At 35.4% G+C, this 25,370-nt stretch overlaps 1 protein-coding gene across 2 annotated transcripts in view; it reads right to left on the reverse strand.

Annotated features, from left to right (window-relative positions):
- The window catches only part of LOC145239862 (putative tubulin polyglutamylase ttll-15), an 867,893-nt gene that overhangs the window by 308,212 nt on the left and 534,311 nt on the right, over positions 1–25,370 (reverse strand). For both annotated transcript variants that reach the window (XM_080103430.1, XM_080103429.1), the window contains one exon: positions 23,358–23,457. In XM_080103430.1, the coding sequence (XP_079959556.1) occupies positions 23,358–23,457 (100 nt within the window). The remainder of the gene's footprint in view (positions 1–23,357; positions 23,458–25,370) is intronic.

Genomic DNA, 25,370 nt, shown 5'->3' on the forward strand with positions numbered 1-25,370 from the left:
TTTCTACAGCTTGACAATTACTCTCCACAGGGTTTATGTTTCTACAGTATGACAATTACTCTCCACAGGATTTATGTTTCTACAGCATGACAATTACTCTCCACAGGATTTATGTTTCTACAGTATGACAATTACTCTCCACAGGATTTATGTTTCTACAGCATGACAATTACTCTCCACAGGATTTATGTTTCTACAGTATGACAATTACTCTCCACAGGATTTATGTTTCTACAGCTTGACAATTACTCTCCACAGGATTTATGTTTCTACAGCTTGACAATTACTCTCCACAGAATTTATGTTTCTACAGCATGACAATTACTCTCCACAGGATTTATGTTTCTACAGCATAGCAGTTACTCTCCACAGGATTTATGTTTCTACACTATGACAATTACTCTCCACAGGATTTATGTTTCTACAGTATGACAATTACTCTCCACAGGATTTATGTTTCTACAGTATGACAATTACTCTCCACAGGATTTATGTTTCTACAGCATAGCAGTTACTCTCCACAGGATTTATGTTTCTACTTTATGAAAATTACTCTCCACAGGATTTATGTTTCTACAGCTTGACAATTACTCTCCACAGGATTTATGTTTCTACAGTATGACAATTACTCTCCACAGGTTTTATGTTTCTACAGCATGACAATTACTCTCCACAGGATTTATGTTTCTACAGCATAGCAGTTACTCTCCGCAGGATTTATGTTTCTACAGTATGACAATTACTCTCAACAGGATTTATGTTTCTACAGTATGACAATTACTCTCCACAGGATTTATGTTTCTACAGTATGACAATTACTCTCCACAGGATTTATGTTTCTACAGCATAGAAGTTACTCTCCACAGGATTTATGGGTCTACAGTATTACAATTACTCTCCACAGGATTTATGTTTCTACAGCTTGACAATTACTCTCCACAGGATTTATGTTTCTACAGCATAGCAGTTACTCTCCACAGGATTTATGTTTCTACAGCTTGACAATTACTCTCCACAGGATTTATGTTTCTACAGCATGACAATTACTCTCCACAGGATTTATGTTTCTACAGCATAGCAGTTACTCTCCACAGGATTTATGTTTCTACAGTATGACAATTACTCTCCACAGGATTTATGTTTCTACAGTATGACAATTACTCTCCACAGGATTTATGTTTCTACAGCTTGACAATTACTCTCCACAGGGTTTATGTTTCTACAGTATGACAATTACTCTCCACAGGATTTATGTTTCTACAGCATGACAATTACTCTCCACAGGATTTATGTTTCTACAGTATGACAATTACTCTCCACAGGATTTATGTTTCTACAGCATGACAATTACTCTCCACAGGATTTATGTTTCTACAGCATGACAATTACTCTCGACAGGATTTATTTTTCTACAGTATGACAATTACTCTCAACAGGATTTATGTTTCTACAGTATGACAATTACTCTCCACAGGATTTATGTTTCTACAGCATGACAATTACTCTCCACAGGATTTATGTTTCTACAGCATAGCAGTTACTCTCCACAGGATTTATGTTTCTACAGTATGACAATTACTCTCCACAGGATTTATGTTTCTACAGTATGACAATTACTCTCCACAGGATTTATGTTTCTACAGTATGACAATTACTCTCCACAGGATTTATGTTTCTACAGTATGACAATTACTCTCCACAGGATTTATGTTTCTACAGTATGACAATTACTCTCCACAGGATTTATGTTTCTACAGCATGACAATTACTCTCCACACGATTTATGTTTCTACAGCATAGCAGTTACTCTCCACAGGATTTATGTTTCTACAGCTTGACAATTACTCTCCACAGGATTTATGTTTCTACAGCATGACAATTACTCTCCACAGGATTTATGTTTCTACAGCATAGCAGTTACTCTCCACAGGATTTATGTTTCTACAGTATGACAATTACTCTCCACAGGATTTATGTTTCTACAGTATGACAATTACTCTCCACAGGATTTATGTTTCTACAGCTTGACAATTACTCTCCACAGGGTTTATGTTTCTACAGTATGACAATTACTCTCCACAGGATTTATGTTTCTACAGCATGACAATTACTCTCCACAGGATTTATGTTTCTACAGTATGACAATTACTCTCGACAGGATTTATTTTTCTACAGTATGACAATTACTCTCAACAGGATTTATGTTTCTACAGTATGACAATTACTCTCCACAGGATTTATGTTTCTACAGCATGACAATTACTCTCCACAGGATTTATGTTTCTACAGCATAGCAGTTACTCTCCACAGGATTTATGTTTCTACAGTATGACAATTACTCTCCACAGGATTTATGTTTCTACAGTATGACAATTACTCTCCACAGGATTTATGTTTCTACAGTATGACAATTACTCTCCACAGGATTTATGTTTCTACAGTATGACAATTACTCTCCACAGGATTTATGTTTCTACAGTATGACAATTACTCTCCACAGGATTTATGTTTCTACAGCATGACAATTATTCTCCACAGGATTTATGTTTCTACAGCATAGCAGTTACTCTCCACAGGATTTATGTTTCTACAGCTTGACAATTACTCTCCACAGGATTTATGTTTCTACAGCATGACAATTACTCTCCACAGGATTTATGTTTCTACAGCATAGCAGTTACTCTCCACAGGATTTATGTTTCTACAGTATGACAATTACTCTCCACAGGATTTATGTTTCTACAGTATGACAATTACTCTCCACAGGATTTATGTTTCTACAGCTTGACAATTACTCTCCACAGGGTTTATGTTTCTACAGTATGACAATTACTCTCCACAGGATTTATGTTTCTACAGCATGACAATTACTCTCCACAGGATTTATGTTTCTACAGTATGACAATTACTCTCCACAGGATTTATGTTTCTACAGCATGACAATTACTCTCCACAGGATTTATGTTTCTACAGCATGACAATTACTCTCCACAGGATTTATGTTTCTACAGTATGACAATTGTTCTCAACAGGATTTATGTTTCTACAGCTTGACAATTACTCTCCACAGAATTTATGTTTCTACATTTTTACAATTACTCTCCACAGGATTTATGTTTCTACAGCATGACAATTACTCTCCACAGGATTTATGTTTCTACAGCATAGCAGTTACTCTCCACAGGATTTATGTTTCTACAGTATGACAATTACTCTCCACAGGATTTATGTTTCTACAGTATGACAATTACTCTCCACAGGATTTATGTTTCTACAGTATGACAATTACTCTCCACAGGATTTATGTTTCTACAGTATAGCAGTTACTCTCCACAGGATTTATGTTTCTACAGTATGACAATTACTCTCCACAGGATTTATGTTTCTACAGCATGACAATTACTCTCCACAGGATTTATGTTTCTACAGCATAGCAGTTACTCTCCACAGGATTTATGTTTCTACAGCTTGACAATTACTCTCCACAGGATTTATGTTTCTACAGCATGACAATTACTCTCCACAGGATTTATGTTTCTACAGCATAGCAGTTACTCTCCACAGGATTTATGTTTCTACAGTATGACAATTACTCTCCACAGGATTTATGTTTCTACAGTATGACAATTAATCTCCACAGGATTTATGTTTCTACAGTATGACAATTACTCTCCACAGGATTTATGTTTCTACAGTATGACAATTACTCTCCACAGGATTTATGTTTCTACAGCATAGCAGTTACTCTCCACAGGATTTATGTTTCTACAGCATAGCAGTTACTCTCCACAGGATTTATGTTTCTACACTATGACAATTACTCTCCACAGGATTTATGTTTCTACAGTATGACAATTACTCTCCACAGGATCTATGTTTCTACAGCATGACAATTACTCTCCACAGGATTTATGTTTCTACAGTATGACAATTACTCTCCACAGGATTTATGTTTCTACAGCATGGCAATTACTCTCCACAGGATGTATGTTTCTACAGCTTGACAATTACTCTCCACAGGATTTGTGTTTCTACAGTATGACAATTACTCTCCACAGGATTTATGTTTCTACAGCATGACAATTACTCTCCACAGGATTTATGTTTCTTCAGCATAGCAGTTACTCCCCACAGGATTTATGTTTCTACAGTATGACAATTACTCTCCACAGGATTTATGTTTCTACAGCTTGACAATTACTCTCCACAGGATTTATGTTTCTACAGTATGACAATTACTCTCCACAGGATTTATGTTTCTACAGCATGACAATTACTCTCCACAGGATTTATGTTTCTACAGCATAGCAGTTACTCTCTACAGGATGTATGTTTCTACAGTATGAAAATTACTCTCCACAGGATTTATGTTTCTACAGCTTGACAATTACTCTCCACAGGATTTATGTTTCTACAGTATGACAATTACTCTCCACAGGATTTATGTTTCTACAGCATGACAATTACTCTCCACAGGATTTATGTTTCTACAGCATAGCAGTTACTCTCCACAGGATTTATGTTTCTACAGTATGACAATTACTCTCCACAGGATTTATGTTTCTACAGTATGACAATTACTCTCCACAGGATTTATGTTTCTACAGTATGACAATTACTCTCCACAAGATTTATGTTTCTACAGTATGACAATTACTCTCCACAGGATTTATGTTTCTACAGCATGACAATTACTCTCCACAGGATTTATGTTTCTACAGCTTGACAATTACTCTCCACAGGATTTATGTTTCTACAGCTTGACAATTACTCTCCACAGGATTTATGTTTCTACAGCATGACAATTACTCTCCACAGGATTTATGTTTCTACAGTATAGCAGTTACTCTCCACAGGATTTATGTTTCTACAGCATAGCATTTACTCTCCACAGGATTTATGTTTCTACAGTATGACAATTAATCTCCACAGGATTTATGTTTCTACAGTATGACAATTACTCTCCACAGGATTTATGTTTCTACAGCATGACAATTACTCTCCACAGGATTTATGTTTCTACAGTATGACAATTACTCTCCACAGGATTTATGTTTCTACAGTATGACAATTACTCTCCACAGGATTTATGTTTCTACAGTATGACAATTACTCTCCACAGGATTTATGTTTCTACAGCATAGCAGTTACTCTCCACAGGATTTATTTTTCTACAGTATGACAATTACTCTCCACAGGATTTATGTTTCTACAGCATAGCAGTTACTCTCCACAGGATTTATGTTTCTACAGTATGACAATTACTCTCTAAAGGATTTATGTTTCTACAGTATGGCAATTACTCTCCACAGGATTTATGTTTCTACAGTATGACAATTACTCTCCACAGGATTTATGTTTCTACAGCATAGCAGTTACTCTCCACAGGATTTATGTTTCTACAGTATGACAATTACTCTCAACAGGATTTATGTTTCTACAGCATAGCAGTTACTCCCCACAGGATTTATGTTTCTACAGTATGACAATTACTCTCCACAGGATTTATGTTTCTACAGTATGACAATTACTCTCCACAGGATTTATGTTTCTACAGCATAGAAGTTACGCTCCACAGGATTTATGTTTCTACAGTATGACAATTACTCTCCACAGGATTTATGTTTCTACAGCATGACAATTACTCTCCACAGGATTTATGTTTCTACAGCATAGCAGTTACTCTCCACAGGATTTATGTTTCTACAGTATGACAATTACTCTCCACAGGATTTATGTTTCTACAGTATGACAATTACTCTCCACAGGATTTATGTTTCTACAGTATGACAATTACTCTCCACATGATTTATGTTTCTACAGTATGACAATTACTCTCCACAGGATTTATGTTTCTACAGTATGACAATTACTCTCCACAGGATTTATGTTTCTACAGCATGACAATTACTCTCCACAGGATTTATGTTTCTACAGCATGGCAGTTACTCTCCACAGGATTTATGTTTCTACAGCTTGACAATTACTCTCCACAGGATTTATGTTTCTACAGCATGACAATTACTCTCCACAGGATTTATGTTTCTACAGCATAGCAGTTACTCTCCACAGGATTTATGTTTCTACAGTATGACAATTACTCTCCACAGGATTTATGTTTCTACAGTATGACAATTACTCTCCACAGGATTTATGTTTCTACAGCTTGACAATTACTCTCCACAGGGTTTATGTTTCTACAGTATGACAATTACTCTCCACAGGATTTATGTTTCTACAGCATGACAATTACTCTCCACAGGATTTATGTTTTTACAGTATGACAATTACTCTCCACAGGATTTATGTTTCTACAGCATGACAATTACTCTCCACAGGATTTATGTTTCTACAGCATGACAATTACTCTCCACAGGATTTATGTTTCTACAGTATGACAATTACTCTCAACAGGATTTATGTTTCTACAGCTTGACAATTACTCTCCACAGAATTTATGTTTCTACAGTATGACAATTACTCTCCACAGGATTTATGTTTCTACAGCATGACAATTACTCTCCACAGGATTTATGTTTCTACAGCATAGCAGTTACTCTCCACAGGATTTATGTTTCTACAGTATGACAATTACTCTCCACAGGATTTATGTTTCTACAGTATGACAATTACTCTCCACAGGATTTATGTTTCTACAGTATGACAATTACTCTCCACAGGATTTATGTTTCTACAGTATAGCAGTTACTCTCCACAGGATTTATGTTTCTACAGTATGACAATTACTCTCCACAGGATTTATGTTTCTACAGCATGACAATTACTCTCCACAGGATTTATGTTTCTACAGCATAGCAGTTACTCTCCACAGGATTTATGTTTCTACAGCTTGACAATTACTCTCCACAGGATTTATGTTTCTACAGCATGACAATTACTCTCCACAGGATTTATGTTTCTACAGCATAGCAGTTACTCTCCACAGGATTTATGTTTCTACAGTATGACAATTACTCTCCACAGGATTTATGTTTCTACAGTATGACAATTAATCTCCACAGGATTTATGTTTCTACAGTATGACAATTACTCTCCACAGGATTTATGTTTCTACAGTATGACAATTACTCTCCACAGGATTTATGTTTCTACAGCATAGCAGTTACTCTCCACAGGATTTATGTTTCTACAGCATAGCAGTTACTCTCAAAGGATTTATGTTTCTACACTATGACAATTACTCTCCACAGGATTTATGTTTCTACAGTATGACAATTACTCTCCACAGGATCTATGTTTCTACAGCATGACAATTACTCTCCACAGGATTTATGTTTCTACAGTATGACAATTACTCTCCACAGGATTTATGTTTCTACAGCATGGCAATTACTCTCCACAGGATGTATGTTTCTACAGCTTGACAATTACTCTCCACAGGATTTGTGTTTCTACAGTATGACAATTACTCTCCACAGGATTTATGTTTCTACAGCATGACAATTACTCTCCACAGGATTTATGTTTCTTCAGCATAGCAGTTACTCTCCACAGGATTTATGTTTCTACAGTATGCCAATTACTCTCCACAGGATTTATGTTTCTACAGCTTGACAATTACTCTCCACAGGATTTATGTTTCTACAGTATGACAATTACTCTCCACAGGATTTATGTTTCTACAGCATGACAATTACTCTCCACAGGATTTATGTTTCTACAGCATAGCAGTTACTCTCCACAGGATGTATGTTTCTACAGTATGAAAATTACTCTCCACAGGATTTATGTTTCTACAGCTTGACAATTACTCTCCACAGGATTTATGTTTCTACAGTATGACAATTACTCTCCACAGGATTTATGTTTCTACAGCATGACAATTACTCTCCACAGGATTTATGTTTCTACAGCATAGCAGTTACTCTCCACAGGATTTATGTTTCTACAGTATGACAATTACTCTCCACAGGATTTATGTTTCTACAGTATGACAATTACTCTCCAAAGGATTTATGTTTCTACAGTATGACAATTACTCTCCACAAGATTTATGTTTCTACAGTATGACAATTACTCTCCACAGGATTTATGTTTCTACAGCATGACAATTACTCTCCACAGGATTTATGTTTCTACAGCTTGACAATTACTCTCCACAGGATTTATGTTTCTACAGCTTGACAATTACTCTCCACAGGATTTATGTTTCTACAGCATGACAATTACTCTCCACAGGATTTATGTTTCTACAGTATAGCAGTTACTCTCCACAGGATTTATGTTTCTACAGCATAGCATTTACTCTCCACAGGATTTATGTTTCTACAGTATGACAATTAATCTCCACAGGATTTATGTTTCTACAGTATGACAATTACTCTCCACAGGATTTATGTTTCTACAGCATGACAATTACTCTCCACAGGATTTATGTTTCTACAGTATGACAATTACACTCCACAGGATTTATGTTTCTACAGTATGACAATTACTCTCCACAGGATTTATGTTTCTACAGTATGACAATTACTCTCCACAGGATTTATGTTTCTACAGCATAGCAGTTACTCTCCACAGGATTTATGTTTCTACAGTATGACAATTACTCTCCACAGGATTTATGTTTCTACAGTATGACAATTACTCTCCACAGGATTTATGTTTCTACAGTATGACAATTACTCTCCACAGGATTTATGTTTCTACAGTATGACAATTACTCTCCACAGGATTTATGTTTCTACAGTATGACAATTACTCTCCACAGGATTTATGTTTCTACAGCAGTACAATTACTCTCCACAGGATTTATGTTTCTACAGCATAGCAGTTACTCTCCACAGGATTTATGTTTCTACAGCTTGACAATTACTCTCCACAGGATTTATGTTTCTACAGCATGACAATTACTCTCCACAGGATTTATGTTTCTACAGCATAGCAGTTACTCTCCACAGGATTTATGTTTCTACAGTATGACAATTACTCTCCACAGGATTTATGTTTCTACAGTATGACAATTACTCTCCACAGGATTTATGTTTCTACAGCTTGACAATTACTCTCCACAGGGTTTATGTTTCTACAGTATGACAATTACTCTCCACAGGATTTATGTTTCTACAGCATGACAATTACTCTCCACAGGATTTATGTTTCTACAGTATGACAATTACTCTCCACAGGATTTATGTTTCTACAGCATGACAATTACTCTCCACAGGATTTATGTTTCTACAGCATGACAATTACTCTCCACAGGATTTATGTTTCTACAGTATGACAATTACTCTCAACAGGATTTATGTTTCTACAGCTTGACAATTACTCTCCACAGAATTTATGTTTCTACAGTATGACAATTACTCTCCACAGGATTTATGTTTCTACAGCATGACAATTACTCTCCACAGGATTTATGTTTCTACAGCATAGCAGTTACTCTCCACAGGATTTATGTTTCTACAGTATGACAATTACTCTCCACAGGATTTATGTTTCTACAGTATGACAATTACTCTCCACAGGATTTATGTTTCTACAGTATGACAATTACTCTCCACAGGATTTATGTTTCTACAGTATAGCAGTTACTCTCCACAGGATTTATGTTTCTACAGTATGACAATTACTCTCCACAGGATTTATGTTTCTACAGCATGACAATTACTCTCCACAGGATTTATGTTTCTACAGCATAGCAGTTACTCTCCACAGGATTTATGTTTCTACAGCTTGACAATTACTCTCCACAGGATTTATGTTTCTACAGCATGACAATTACTCTCCACAGGATTTATGTTTCTACAGCATAGCAGTTACTCTCCACAGGATTTATGTTTCTACAGTATGACAATTACTCTCCACAGGATTTATGTTTCTACAGTATGACAATTAATCTCCACAGGATTTTTTTTTCTACAGTATGACAATTACTCTCCACAGGATTTATGTTTCTACAGTATGACAATTACTCTCCACAGGATTTATGTTTTTACAGCATAGCAGTTACTCTCCACAGGATTTATGTTTCTACAGCATAGCAGTTACTCTCCACAGGATTTATGTTTCTACACTATGACAATTACTCTCCACAGGATTTATGTTTCTACAGTATGACAATTACTCTCCACAGGATCTATGTTTCTACAGCATGACAATTACTCTCCACAGGATTTATGTTTCTACAGTATGACAATTACTCTCCACAGGATTTATGTTTCTACAGCTTGACAATTACTCTCCACAGGATTTGTGTTTCTACAGTATGACAATTACTCTCCACAGGATTTATGTTTCTTCAGCATAGCAGTTACTCTCCACAGGATTTATGTTTCTATAGTATGACAATTACTCTCCACAGGATTTATGTTTCTACAGCTTGACAATTACTCTCCACAGGATTTATGTTTCTACAGTATGACAATTACTCTCCACAGGATTTATGTTTCTACAGCATGACAATTACTTTCCACAGGATTTATGTTTCTACAGCATAGCAGTTACTCTCCACAGGATGTATGTTTCTACAGTATGAAAATTACTCTCCACAGGATTTATGTTTCTACAGCTTGACAATTACTCTCCACAGGATTTATGTTTCTACAGTATGACAATTACTCTCCACAGGATTTATGTTTCTACAGCATGACAATTACTCTCCACAGGATTTATGTTTCTACAGCATAGCAGTTACTCTCCACAGGATTTATGTTTCTACAGTATGACAATTACTCTCCACAGGATTTATGTTTCTACAGTATGACAATTACTCTCCACAGGATTTATGTTTCTACAGTATGACAATTACTCTCCACAAGATTTATGTTTCTACAGTATGACAATTACTCTCCACAGGATTTATTTTTCTACAGCATGACAATTACTCTCCACAGGATTTATGTTTCTACAGCTTGACAATTACTCTCCACAGGATTTATGTTTCTACAGCTTGACAATTACTCTCCACAGGATTTATGTTTCTACAGCATGACAATTACTCTCCACAGGATTTATGTTTCTACAGTATAGCAGTTACTCTCCACAGGATTTATGTTTCTACAGCATAGCATTTACTCTCCACAGGATTTATGTTTCTACAGTATGACAATTAATCTCCACAGGATTTATGTTTCTACAGTATGACAATTACTCTCCACAGGATTTATGTTTCTACAGCATGACAATTACTCTCCACAGGATTTATGTTTCTACAGTATGACAATTACTCTCCACAGGATTTATGTTTCTACAGTATGACAATTACTCTCCACAGGATTTATGTTTCTACAGTATGACAATTACTCTCCACAGGATTTATGTTTCTACAGCATAGCAGTTACTCTCCACAGGATTTATGTTTCTACAGTATGACAATTACTCTCCACAGGATTTATGTTTCTACAGCATAGCAGTTACTCTCCACAGGATTTATGTTTCTACAGTATGACAATTACTCTCTAAAGGATTTATGTTTCTACAGTATGGCAATTACTCTCCACAGGATTTATGTTTCTACAGTATGACAATTACTCTCCACAGGATTTATGTTTCTACAGCATAGCAGTTACTCTCCACAGGATTTATGTTTCTACAGTATGACAATTACTCTCAACAGGATTTATGTTTCTACAGCATAGCAGTTACTCCCCACAGGATTTATGTTTCTACAGTATGACAATTACTCTCCACAGGATTTATGTTTCTACAGTATGACAATTACTCTCCACAGGATTTATGTTTCTACAGCATAGCAGTTACTCTCCACAGGATTTATGTTTCTACAGTATGACAATTACTCTCCACAGGATTTATGTTTCTAAAGCTTGACAATTACTCTCCACAGGATTTATGTTTCTACAGTATGACAATTACTCTCCACAGGATTTATGTTTCTACAGCATGACAATTACTCTCCACAGGATTTATGTTTCTACAGCATAGCAGTTACTCTCCACAGGATTTATGTTTCTACAGTATGACAATTACGCTCCACGGGATTTATGTTTCTACAGTATGACAATTACTCTCCACAGGATTTATGTTTCTACAGTATGACAATTATCTCCACAGGATTTATGTTTCTACAGCATAGCAGTTACTCTCCACAGGATTTATGTTTCTACAGTATGACAATTACTCTCCACAGGATTTATGTTTCTACAGCTTGACAATTACTCTCCACAGGATTTATGTTTCTACAGCATAGCAGTAACTCTCCACAGGATTTATGTTTCTACAGCTTGACAATTACTCTCCACAGGATTTATGTTTCTACAGCATGACAATTACTGTCCACAGGATTTATGTTTCTACAGCATAGCAGTTACTCTCTACAGGATTTATGTTTCTACAGTATGACAATTACTCTCCACAGGATTTATGTTTCTACAGTATGACAATTACTCTCAGCAGGATTTATGTTACTACAGCTTGACAATTACTCTCCACAGGATTTATGTTTCTACAGTATGACAATTACTCTCCACAGGATTTATGTTTCTACAGCATGACAATTACTCTCCACAGGATTTATGTTTCTACAGTATGACAATTACTCTCCACAGGATTTATGTTTCTACAGCATGACAATTACTCTCCACAGGATTTATGTTTCTACAGCATGACAATTACTCTCCACAGGATTTATGTTTCTACAGTATGACAATTACTCTCCACAGGATTTATGTTTCTACAGTATGACAATTACTCTCGACAGGATTTATGTTTCTACAGCATAGCAGTTACTCTCCACAGGATGTATGTTTCTACAGTATGACAATTACTCTCCACAGGATTTATGTTTCTACAGCTTGACAATTACTCTCCACAGGATTTATGTTTCTACAGCATGACAATTACTCTCCACAGGATTTATGTTTCTACAGCATGACAATTACTCTCCACAGGATTTATGTTTCTACAGTATGAAATTACTCTCAACAGGATTTATGTTTCTACAGCATGACAATTACTCTCCACAGGATTTATGTTTCTACAGTATGACAATTACTCTCCACAGGATTTATGTTTCTACAGTATGACAATTACTGTCCACAGAATTTATGTTTCTACAGTATGACAATTACTCTCCACAGGATTTATGTTTCTACAGCATAGCAGTTACTCTCCACAGGATTTATGTTTCTACAGTATGACAATTACTCTCCACAGGATTTATGTTTCTACAGCTTGACAATTACTCTCCACAGGATTTATGTTTCTACAGCATAGCAGTTACTCTCCACAGGATTTATGTTTCTACAGCTGGACAATTACTCTCCACAGGATGTATGTTTCTACAGCATGACAATTACTCTCCACAGGATTTATGTTTCTACAGCATAGCAGTTACTCTCCACAGGATTTATGTTTCTACAGTATTACAATTACTCTCCACAGGATTTATGTTTCTACAGTATGACAATTACTCTCCACAGGATTTATGTTTCTACAGCTTTACAATTACTCTCCACAGTATTTATGTTTCTACAGTATGACAATTACTCTCCACATGATTTATGTTTCTACAGCATGACAATTACTCTCCACAGGATTTATGTTTCTACAGTATGACAATTACTCTCCACAGGATTTATGTTTCTACAGCATGACAAGTACTCTCCACAGGATTTATGTTTCTACAGCATGACAATTACTCTCCACAGGATTTATGTTTCTACAGTATGACAATTACTCTCAACAGGATTTATGTTTCTACAGCTTGACAATTACTCTCCACAGGATTTGTGTTTCTACAGTATAACAATTACTCTCCACAGGATTTATGTTTCTACAGCATGACAATTACTCTCCACAGGATTTATGTTTCTACAGCATAGCAGTTACTCTCCACAGGATTTATGTTTCTACAGTATGACAATTACTCTCCACAGGATTTATGTTTCTACAGTATGACAATTACTCTCCACAGGATTTATGTTTCTACAGTATGACAATTACTCTCCACAGGATTTATGTTTCTACAGCATAGCAGTTACTCTCCACAGGATTTATGTTTCTACAGTATGACAATTACTCTCCACAGGATTTATGTTTCTACAGCTTGACAATTACTCTCCACAGGATTTATGTTTCTACAGCATAGCAGTTACTCTCCACAGGATTTATGTTTCTACAGCTTGACAATTACTCTCCACAGGATTTATGTTTCTGCAGCATGACAATTACTCTCCACAGGATTTTTATTTCTACAGCATAGCAGTTACTCTCCACAGGATTTATGTTTCTACAGTATGACAATTACTCTCCACAGGATTTATGTTTCTACAGTATGACAATTACTCTCCACAGAATTTATGTTTCTACAGTATGACAATTACTCTCTACAGGATTTATGTTTCTACAGTATGACAATTACTCTCCACAGGATTTATGTTTCTACAGCATAGCAGTTACTCTCCACAGGATTTATGTTTCTACAGTATGACAATTACTCTCCACAGGATTTATGTTTCTACAGTATAGCAATTACTCTCCACAGGATTTATGTTTCTACAGTATGACAATTACTCTCCACAGGATTTATGTTTCTACAGCATAGCAGTTACTCTCCACAGGATTTATGTTTCTACAGTATGACAATTACTCTCCACAGGATTTATGTTTCTACAGCATAGCAGTTACTATCCACAGGATTTATGTTTCTACAGTATGACAATTACTCTCCACAGGATTTATGTTTCTACAGTATGACAATTACTCTCCACAGGATTTATGTTTCTACAGCATAGCAGTTACTCTCCACAGGATTTATGTTTCTACAGCATGGCAGTAACTCTCCACAGGATTTATGTTTCTACAGCATGGCAATTACTCACCACAGGATTTATGTTTCTACAGCATGGCAGTTACTCTCCACAGGATTTATGTTTCTACAGCATGGCAATTACTCTCCACAGGATTTATGTTTCTACAGCATGACAATTACTCTCCACAGGATTTATGTTTCTACAGCATGGCAATTACTCTCCACAGGATTTATGTTTCTACAGTATGACAATTACTCTCCACAGGATTTATGTTTCTACAGCATGGCAATTACTCTCCACAGGATTTATGTTTCTACAGCATGGCAATTTCCCTCCACAGGATTTATGTTTCTACAGCATGGCAGTTACTCTCCACAGGATTTATGTTTCTACAGCATGACAATTTCTCTCCACAGGATGTATGTTTCTACAGCATGGCAGTTACTCTCCACAGGATTTATGTTTCTACAGCATAGCAGTTACTCTCCACAGGATTTATGTTTCTACAGCATGGCAATTACTCTCCACAGGATTTATGTTTCTACAGCATGGCAGTAACTCTCCACAGGATTTATGTTTCTACAGCATGGCAGTTACTCTCCACAGCATTTATGTTTCTACAGCATGGCAATTACTCTCCACAGGATTTATGTTTCTACAGTATGACAATTACTCTCCACAGGATTTATGTTTCTACAGCATGGAAATTACTCTCCACAGGATTTATGTTTCTACAGCTTGACAGTTACTCTCCACAGGATTTATGTTTCTACAGTATGACAGTTACTCTCCACAGGATTTATGTTTCTATGGAATGGAAATTACTCTCCACATGATTTATGTTTCTACAGCATGGCAATTTCCCTCCACAGGATTTATGTTTCTACAGCATGGCAATTACTCTCCACAGGATTTATGTTTCTACAGCATGACAATTACTCTCCACAGGATTTATGTTTCTACAGTATGACAATTACTCTCCACAGGATTTATGTTTCTACAGCATGACAATTACTCTCCACAGGATTTATGTTTCTACAGCATGACAATTACTCTCCACAGGATTTATGTTTCTACAGTATGACAATTACTCTCCACAGGATTTATGTTTCTACAGTATGACAATTACTCTCGACAGGATTTATGTTTCTACAGCATAGCAGTTACTCTCCACAGGATTTATGTTTCTACAGTATGACAATTACTCTCCACAGGATTTATGTTTCTACAGCTTGACAATTACTCTCCACAGGATTTATGTTTCTACAGCATGACAATTACTCTCCACAGGATTTATGTTTCTACAGCATGACAATTACTCTCCACAGGATTTATGTTTCTACAGTATGAAATTACTCTCAACAGGATTTATGTTTCTACAGCATGACAATTACTCTCCACAGGATTTATGTTTCTACAGTATGACAATTACTCTCCACAGGATTTATGTTTCTACAGTATGACAATTACTCTCCACAGAATTTATGTTTCTACAGTATGACAATTACTCTCCACAGGATTTATGTTTCTACAGCATAGCAGTTACTCTCCACAGGATTTATGTTTCTACAGTATGACAATTACTCTCCACAGGATTTATGTTTCTACAGCTTGACAATTACTCTCCACAGGATTTATGTTTCTACAGCATAGCAGTTACTCTCCACAGGATTTATGTTTCTACAGCTGGACAATTACTCTCCACAGGATGTATGTTTCTACAGCATGACAATTACTCTCCACAGGATTTATGTTTCTACAGCATAGCAGTTACTCTCCACAGGATTTATATTTCTACAGTATTACAATTACTCTCCACAGGATTTATGTTTCTACAGTATGACAATTACTCTCCACAGGATTTATGTTTCTACAGCTTGACAATTACTCTCCACAGTATTTATGTTTCTACAGTATGACAATTACTCTCCACATGATTTATGTTTCTACAGCATGACAATTACTCTCCACAGGATTTATGTTTCTACAGTATGACAATTACTCTCCACAGGATTTATGTTTCTACAGCATGACAAGTACTCTCCACAGGATTTATGTTTCTACAGCATGACAATTACTCTCCACAGGATTTATGTTTCTACAGTATTACAATTACTCTCAACAGGATTTATGTTTCTACAGCTTGACAATTACTCTCCACAGGATTTGTGTTTCTACAGTATGACAATTACTCTCCACAGGATTTATGTTTCTACAGCATGACAATTACTCTCCACAGGATTTATGTTTCTACAGCATAGCAGTTACTCTCCACAGGATTTATGTTTCTACAGTATGACAATTACTCTCCACAGGATTTATGTTTCTACAGTATGACAATTACTCTCCACAGGATTTATGTTTCTACAGTATGACAATTACTCTCCACAGGATTTATGTTTCTACAGCATAGCAGTTACTCTCCACAGGATTTATGTTTCTACAGTATGACAATTACTCTCCACAGGATTTATGTTTCTACAGCTTGACAATTACTCTCCACAGGATTTATGTTTCTACAGCATAGCAGTTACTCTCCACAGGATTTATGTTTCTACAGCTTGACAATTACTCTCCACAGGATTTATGTTTCTGCAGCATGACAATTACTCTCCACAGGATTTTTATTTCTACAGCATAGCAGTTACTCTCCACAGGATTTATGTTTCTACAGTATGACAATTACTCTCCACAGGATTTATGTTTCTACAGTATGACAATTACTCTCCACAGAATTTATGTTTCTACAGTATGACAATTACTCTCCACAGGATTTATGTTTCTACAGTATGACAATTACTCTCCACAGGATTTATGTTTCTACAGCATAGCAGTTACTCTCCACAGGATTTATGTTTCTACAGTATGACAATTACTCTCCACAGGATTTATGTTTCTACAGTATTGCAATTACTCTCCACAGGATTTATGTTTCTACAGTATGACAATTACTCTCCACAGGATTTATGTTTCTACAGCATAGCAGTTACTCTCCACAGGATTTATGTTTCTACAGTATGACAATTACTCTCCACAGGATTTATGTTTCTACAGCATAGCAGTTACTATCCACAGGATTTATGTTTCTACAGTATGACAATTACTCTCCACAGGATTTATGTTTCTACAGTATGACAATTACTCTCCACAGGATTTATGTTTCTACAGCATAGCAGTTACTCTCCACAGGATTTATGTTTCTACAGCATGGCAGTAACTCTCCACAGGATTTATGTTTCTACAGCATGGCAATTACTCACCACAGGATTTATGTTTCTACAGCATGGCAGTTACTCTCCACAGGATTTATGTTTCTACAGCATGGCAATTACTCTCCACAGGATTTATGTTTCTACAGCATGACAATTACTCTCCACAGGATTTATGTTTCTACAGCATGGCAATTTCTCTCCACAGGATTTATGTTTCTACAGTATGACAATTACTCTCCACAGGATTTATGTTTCTACAGCATGGCAATTACTCTCCACAGGATTTATGTTTCTACAGCATGGCAATTTCCCTCCACAGGATTTATGTTTCTACAGCATGGCAGTTACTCTCCACAGGATTTATGTTTCTACAGCATGACAATTTCTCTCCACAGGATGTATGTTTCTACAGCATGGCAGTTACTCTCCACAGGATTTATGTTTCTACAGCATAGCAGTTACTCTCCACAGGATTTATGTTTCTACAGCATGGCAATTACTCTCCACAGGATTTATGTTTCTACAGCATGGCAGTTACTCTCCACAGGATTTATGTTTCTACAGCATGGCAGTTACTCTCCACAGGATTTATGTTTCTACAGCATGGCAATTACTCTCCACAGGATTTATGTTTCTACAGTATGACAATTACTCTCCACAGGATTTATGTTTCTACAGCATGGAAATTACTCTCCACAGGATTTATGTTTCTACAGCTTGACAGTTACTCTCCACAGGATTTATGTTTCTACAGTATGACAGTTACTCTCCACAGGATTTATGTTTCTATGGAATGGAAATTACTCTCCACATGATTTATGTTTCTACAGCATGGCAATTTCCCTCCACAGGATTTATGTTTCTACAGCATGGCAATTACTCTCCACAGGATTTATGTTTCTACAGCATGGCAGTTACTCTCCACAGGATTTATGTTCCTAAAGCATGGCAGATTCTCTCCACAGGATTTATGTTTCTATGGCATGGAAATTACTCTCCACAGGATTTATGTTTCTACAGTATGACAATTACTCTCCACAGGATTTATGTTTCTACAGCATAGCAGTTACTCTCCACAGGATTTATGTTTCTACAGCATAGCAGTTACTCTCCACAGGATTTATGTTTCTACAGCATGGCAGTTACTCTCCACAGGATTTATGTTTCTACAGCATGGCAGTTACTCTCCACAGGATTTATGTTTCTACAGCATGGCAGATTCTCTCCACAGGATTTATGTTTCTATGGCATGGAAATTACTCTCCACAGGATTTATGTTTCTACAGCATGACAATTTCTCTCCACAGGATTTATGTTTCTACAGCTTGGCAGTTACTCTCCACAGGATTTATGTTTCTACAGCATGGCAATTACTTTCCACAGGATTTATGTTTCTACAGCATGGCAGATTCTCTCCACAGGATTTATGTTTCTACAGCATGGCAGTTACTCTCCATAGGATTTATGTTTCTACAGCATGACAATTACTCTCCATAGGATTTATGTTTCTACAGCATGACAATTACTCTCCACAGGATTTATGTTTCTACAGCATAGCAGTTACTCTCCACAGGATTTATGTTTCTACAGCAATGCAGTTACTCTCCACAGGATTTATGTTCCTACAGCATGACAATTACTCTCCATAGGATTTATGTTTCTACAGCATAGCAGTTACTCTCCACAGGATTTATGTTTCTACAGCATAGCAGTTACTCTCCACATAGCTCGCAACACATTTATAATAAAAAATAAAAAAAATAAAGACATTTCGGTCGTTAGAGTCATGGCTCCTTAGTGACACATCTATGGTTCTGATCAATCATTCTCATTAAATAACTATGTGGTGCATTCGGATGACAAAAATGACAAGATGCATTAACAAATGTTAATTTATATATAAGAATGCGTTTATTTCCATTATATATAGAGAAGAAAATATATTTCCTTATTTGCTTTTAATTTTTGATTCCAAAATGAAAAGACCAATTAAACATGAATGTCACAAAATTGGATTGGGCTGAGATGGAAGTGGGATTGGATGGAGGATGTGCTGACAGAAGATATAAAATACGTAGCAGGTTGACGCTTGCTATAATCCAGATAACATAAAATATCTAAAGGAAATAACATATCCAATTTCAAAGTTTTTTGAGAAACTTGATGCGCAACAATTCAGGTATCATCTTTTTTTTCATTCTCCCTTTTCAATGTTTTTCTCCGGTATTTATGACCTTCACCTTCACCGAGGTGCATGACTTATATGATCTTCACCGAGGTGGGCGACTTGACACACAAAAAAAAACAGCCTCTTAATCACCTGCTAACGCACGCGTCACTGTAACGTCCAATGACAACAACAACAACAACAACAACCTTCTCACTCGACCTGCCTTTTATGCCACTATCTTAATCACTTCTCTTGTGCATGCACCTGTAGATTCCTGACAACCTCGAGACTTCCGCTTATAAAAACTCAAGTTTTGTTGTCGTGCATGCCTATACAAGGCACAAACATGAGGGCGTTTGTTTTGTTGGTAAGTACTTACACTGCCCCCTGATCTGATGATCACATTGAGTGCACTCCGGGGGTGGCCTCTTAGTTCGTTGGCTTCTGCGAAGGTGGTATTTACAATCTCGGATTCAGGTTCTGGTTCTGGTTCTGGTTCTGGGTGTGGTTCTGGTTCTGGTTCTGATCCTGCCTGATCAGACGAACTACAACTACCACTCTCTTGCTCAGTGACCTCACTCATCAGCAGCTCATCATCTGATGATTCATCGCTCTCTGTAGTTGTGGGATGTACTTCACTAGCTAGGCGAAGATCGCGCACATGGTGTGGGGTTCCATCAACAAGGACCGACTGCTGGCTGACCTTTCCAGATATTCGTCCTCGCTTGAACTTGGTGGTGCACCGGTTTTCAGGGGGTCTAACCCAAACTGGATCCCCTACCTTGTATTTGTCATGACTCTCCTCGTCGATTGGTTGGACAGTCTCAATGCCCTTTATCCTAACACGGTATTTGTGTATGGCATTGGCCGGTGCTGTTGTTAGTGTCTTCCCATCCTTTGGTGTGATGTTATACCAATATGTGGCCTCCGTAATGGTGCATTGCTTTCTGGCAGCAATTCTCTTGATGCTGCGATGGCTCCTCTCAGCAATGCCATTCCCTGATGGCACATGAGCACATCGCAGTCGTAGTCGGACACCCCACTCATTCAACAACTGCCGAACTTGGTGGCTACAAAAAGCAGCATCGTTGTCCGTCAATATCTCTTCCAGCGCACCTCGCTCAGAAAAGATAGATGACAGTTGGCGGACAACATTCGCTGAGTCCTGTCTGGTCATTTGCCGCCACACCGCAAAACGAGTGGGTCCACAGTCGATAAGGGTTAGAAAGGGCTTACCACTGTAATGGGTAATATCCATCGCTAATCGTTGCCACACATGCTCAACTTCCAATCGCTCCTTCTGCCATTGCTCAGGTGCAGGATCGATAGACTGGCATGCCTCACAGTGCTTGATGATCTGCCTGACATCCGCCCTTGTCACTGCCGGGTCCACACGCCGTGCAAAATACAAAGTTCTTTTGATACCTGGATGTCCACTCTGCACATGAATTCTTTGTATTTGGCATGAGCTAATTGGCGCCAATTGCGCAAGATCGAGCAGCGAACTCCACGCCTGTCTTCACAGCTTCATACCATTTGTGGTCTGCACAATTACAGTGTGATGCCATAAGCGTTACACTCACCGACAGGTCATACTCTGATACCAGACTCTTCAGGGTGTTTAGCCTCCGCCGGATTAACATCTCACTGGCTGCCTTAGTGTGGACTCTCGTTCGTCCTGAAAGAGTGTCGGACACCCAGTGATAGACGCAGAGAGAATCCGTGTACAAGTGTAACTTCTTTGACTGCCATTGCAGTGCCAGATTTAAACTCTTCACAACAGCATCCAGTTCCACGAGGTTGATGTGTTGATCATCATTCACGGGTTGCAGCCAGCACACGTCTTCAATTGCATTTCCACGTTGCTCCAATAACACTCCCAATGCCAAAGAACTAGCGTCAACCCACACATTCACAGTGTCCCCATCGACACAGCATTCTCCACGGGCAGGGTCCTCCTTGTTAACTCTTTCTAGGGTTTCTGTCGTCATCAGAGTTAGAAGAGCATCATCAGATACATCATCCCAACCTGTAGTTACTTCCGCTTATAAAAACCCAAGTTTTGTTGTCGCGCATACAAGGCACAAACACGTGGGCGTTTGTTTTGTTGGTAAGTACTGCAGTATTTCCGTTGTTGTGTGTAATTCCTCGTGGCAAAGCGGAAGATCAATTCTTTTACATCCCTGTACAATGCTGCAGATTTTGTTTGCATCCCTGTGAAAATTAGCTAAATTAGCAGTCAGTGTCGCCCTTTACTTTCCGGTTCATCCTTGTGAATCATCTTGGGCGCATAGCGCTGGAGATCGTTACGCCAGGAATTTACATAATATCCCAGTTGACTTTCTGTTTCTCCTCGTCTCCGGGTACTAGAATGTCTTTTTTTTGAGCTTTTTCTTACGTAGGTGGTCTCTTTTCGTTTTTATTGGAATTTCTTTTCTTTTGACTTTTGGGAGGGGGTAGCGCAAATAGTGTCCGCGCGCATGCATGTGTGAAAGACAGAGAGAAAGAGAGACTCTGACTAGGCTGCGAGCAAGGTCATTCGTCTGGACCATTTCCACTAGGATTTAGGTCGTGGGCGATTAAAGGCTGGATAGGAGGTTGTTTCCTGTCTAGTAATTATAGCCAAAAGGTAGGGTATCTGGTTATGGCATTATAGATCAGTCGTGATTCTACGTCACAATAAACAGATTTAAAAGTAATAAAAAGGGAATATAGTAATATACCTATGTCTAGAATTAGCATAAAAGTTCTTATAAAAAATATTTGAAAAGGAAAAGCAGATAGCTTCAATGTAGATTTGAAGAGAGTAGCTATGATAACCACAACATTATTTTGTATTTACTAAAACGAGTTCTATGTAAGGGGTTTCTTGAGAGAACTAAACAAAAAGTCAAATCAAATTTATAGAGATCAAGTATAAAAACGTCAGACTTTTTATAAGAAATATGAGTGATACCAAACTTGGATTCCTTGTCACGTATTTTTCTTGGAAGATGGCGAATTTGACAATGCACAATAATATTGTAATTTTAAATCTTAAGCATTTCAAAGAAGTCATTTCAATTTGGTATTATTTTAAATTAATGCTTCATAACAAACTACAGAGGTAAAAAAATATATTTATTGAAGGTAACACGACTATAATGAAAAAATAATCTTTATTTAGTTTATATAATAAGCAAGTGGATATTTCATTGGATCTGAAAATATAAGTTTCGATTAACACAGTAAATAACTTACCCATCTTTTACAGCCAAAATTTTCACATTCTTGTGATATACATTGATCAGAAAAAACATTAATATCTACATCTGAAACCTCCACATCATTAGTTGGGATTCTAAAAAAGAAATAGATGTTATGTTATTAGTTTCAACTGTGTTAAGAGATGTTCAGTTCTAACCATTTAAATGAAATAGCTTTAGATTTTGTTTGAATAAAACAACACCGAAAAAATCTGAAACAGAGAACACTTTAATTAAAATGAATTCAATAATATTTCCCTTCAAAACCATTTATAACTGTTTACTATGGAAAGAATTAATAAAACTAACATTATGAATAAAAACATAATTTAATGTACATAACTAAAGAATATAACCTCAAAAAAAGTTGATTGATAAAATATATTATAATAAAACAAAGTTGATTGATAAAATATATTATAGTAAAAAATATATTATAATAAAATAAAGTTGATTGAAAACATATATTGTGATAAAAAAGTTAATTGCAAAAATATATTTGGATAAAAAAAAAGTTGATTGATACAATATATTATGATAAAAAAGTTGATTGATAAAATATATTATGATAAAATAAAGTGGATTGATAAATATGTTATGATAAATGAAGGTGATTCATAAAACATATTATGTTAAAAAAAGTTGATTGATAAAATATATTAGGATAAAACAAAGTTGATTGATAAAATATATTATTATAAAATAAAGTTGATTAATAAAATATATTTTGATAAAATAAAATTGATTGATATAATGATAAACTAAAGTTGGTTGATAAAATATATTATGATAAAATAAAGTTGATTGATAAAATATATCAAGACACAATAAAGTTGATTGATAAAATATATTATGATCAAAACAAGTTGATTGATACAATATATTATGATAAATAAAGTTTATTAATAAAATATGTTATGATAAAATAAAGTTGATTCCTAAAACATATTATGCTAAAAAAAAATTTTTTTAAATATATTATGATTAATAAAATATATTATGATAAAATAAAGTTGATTAATAAAATATATTATGATAAAATAAAGTTGGTTGATAAAATATATTATGAAAAATAAAGTTGATTAATAAAATATATTATGATAAAATAAAGTTGATTAATAAAATATATTATGATAAAATCAAGTTGGTTAATAAAATATATAAATGGTAAAATAAAATTGATTAATAAAATATATTATGATAAAATAAAGTTGATTAATAAAATATATTATGATAAAATAAAGTTGATTAATAAAATATATTATGATAAAATAAAGTCGATTGATAAAATATATTATGATAAAATAAAGTTGATTGATAAAATATATTATGATAAAATAAAGTTGATTGATAAAATATATTATGATAAAATCAAGTTGATTGATAAAATATATTATGGTAAAATAAAATTGATTAATAACATATATTATGATAAAAAAAAGTCGATTGATAAAATATATTATGATTAAAAAGTTGATTGATACAATATATCATGTTAAAATAAAGTTGATTGATAAAATATATTTTGATAAAAAAGTTGATTGATAAACTATATTATGTTAAAATAAAGTTGATTGATAAGATATATTATGATAAAAAAGTTGATTGATAAAATATATTATGATAAAATAAAGTTAATTGATAAAATATATTATGATAAAAAATTGATTATAAAAATATATTATAATAAAAAAGTTGATTGAAAAAATATATTATGATAAAATAACATTGATTAATGAAATATATTATGATAAAATAAAGTTGATTGATAAAATATATTATGTTAAAATAAAATTGATTTTTAAAATATATTATGATTGATGAAATATATTACGTAAAAATACTGTTGATTGATAAAATATGCCATGAGAAAAAAGTGGATTGATAAAACATATTGTGTTAAAATAAAGTAGATTGAAAAAATATAAAATGATGAAATAAAGTTTATTGATAAAATATATTATAATAAAATAAAGTTGATTGATAAAATATATTATGATAAAATAAA

Source organism: Euprymna scolopes, chromosome 19 (genome assembly GCF_053919585.1).
Source record: "Euprymna scolopes isolate OS-2025 chromosome 19, ASM5391958v1, whole genome shotgun sequence".
In the NCBI taxonomy this organism is placed as follows: Eukaryota; Metazoa; Mollusca; class Cephalopoda; order Sepiida; family Sepiolidae; genus Euprymna; species Euprymna scolopes.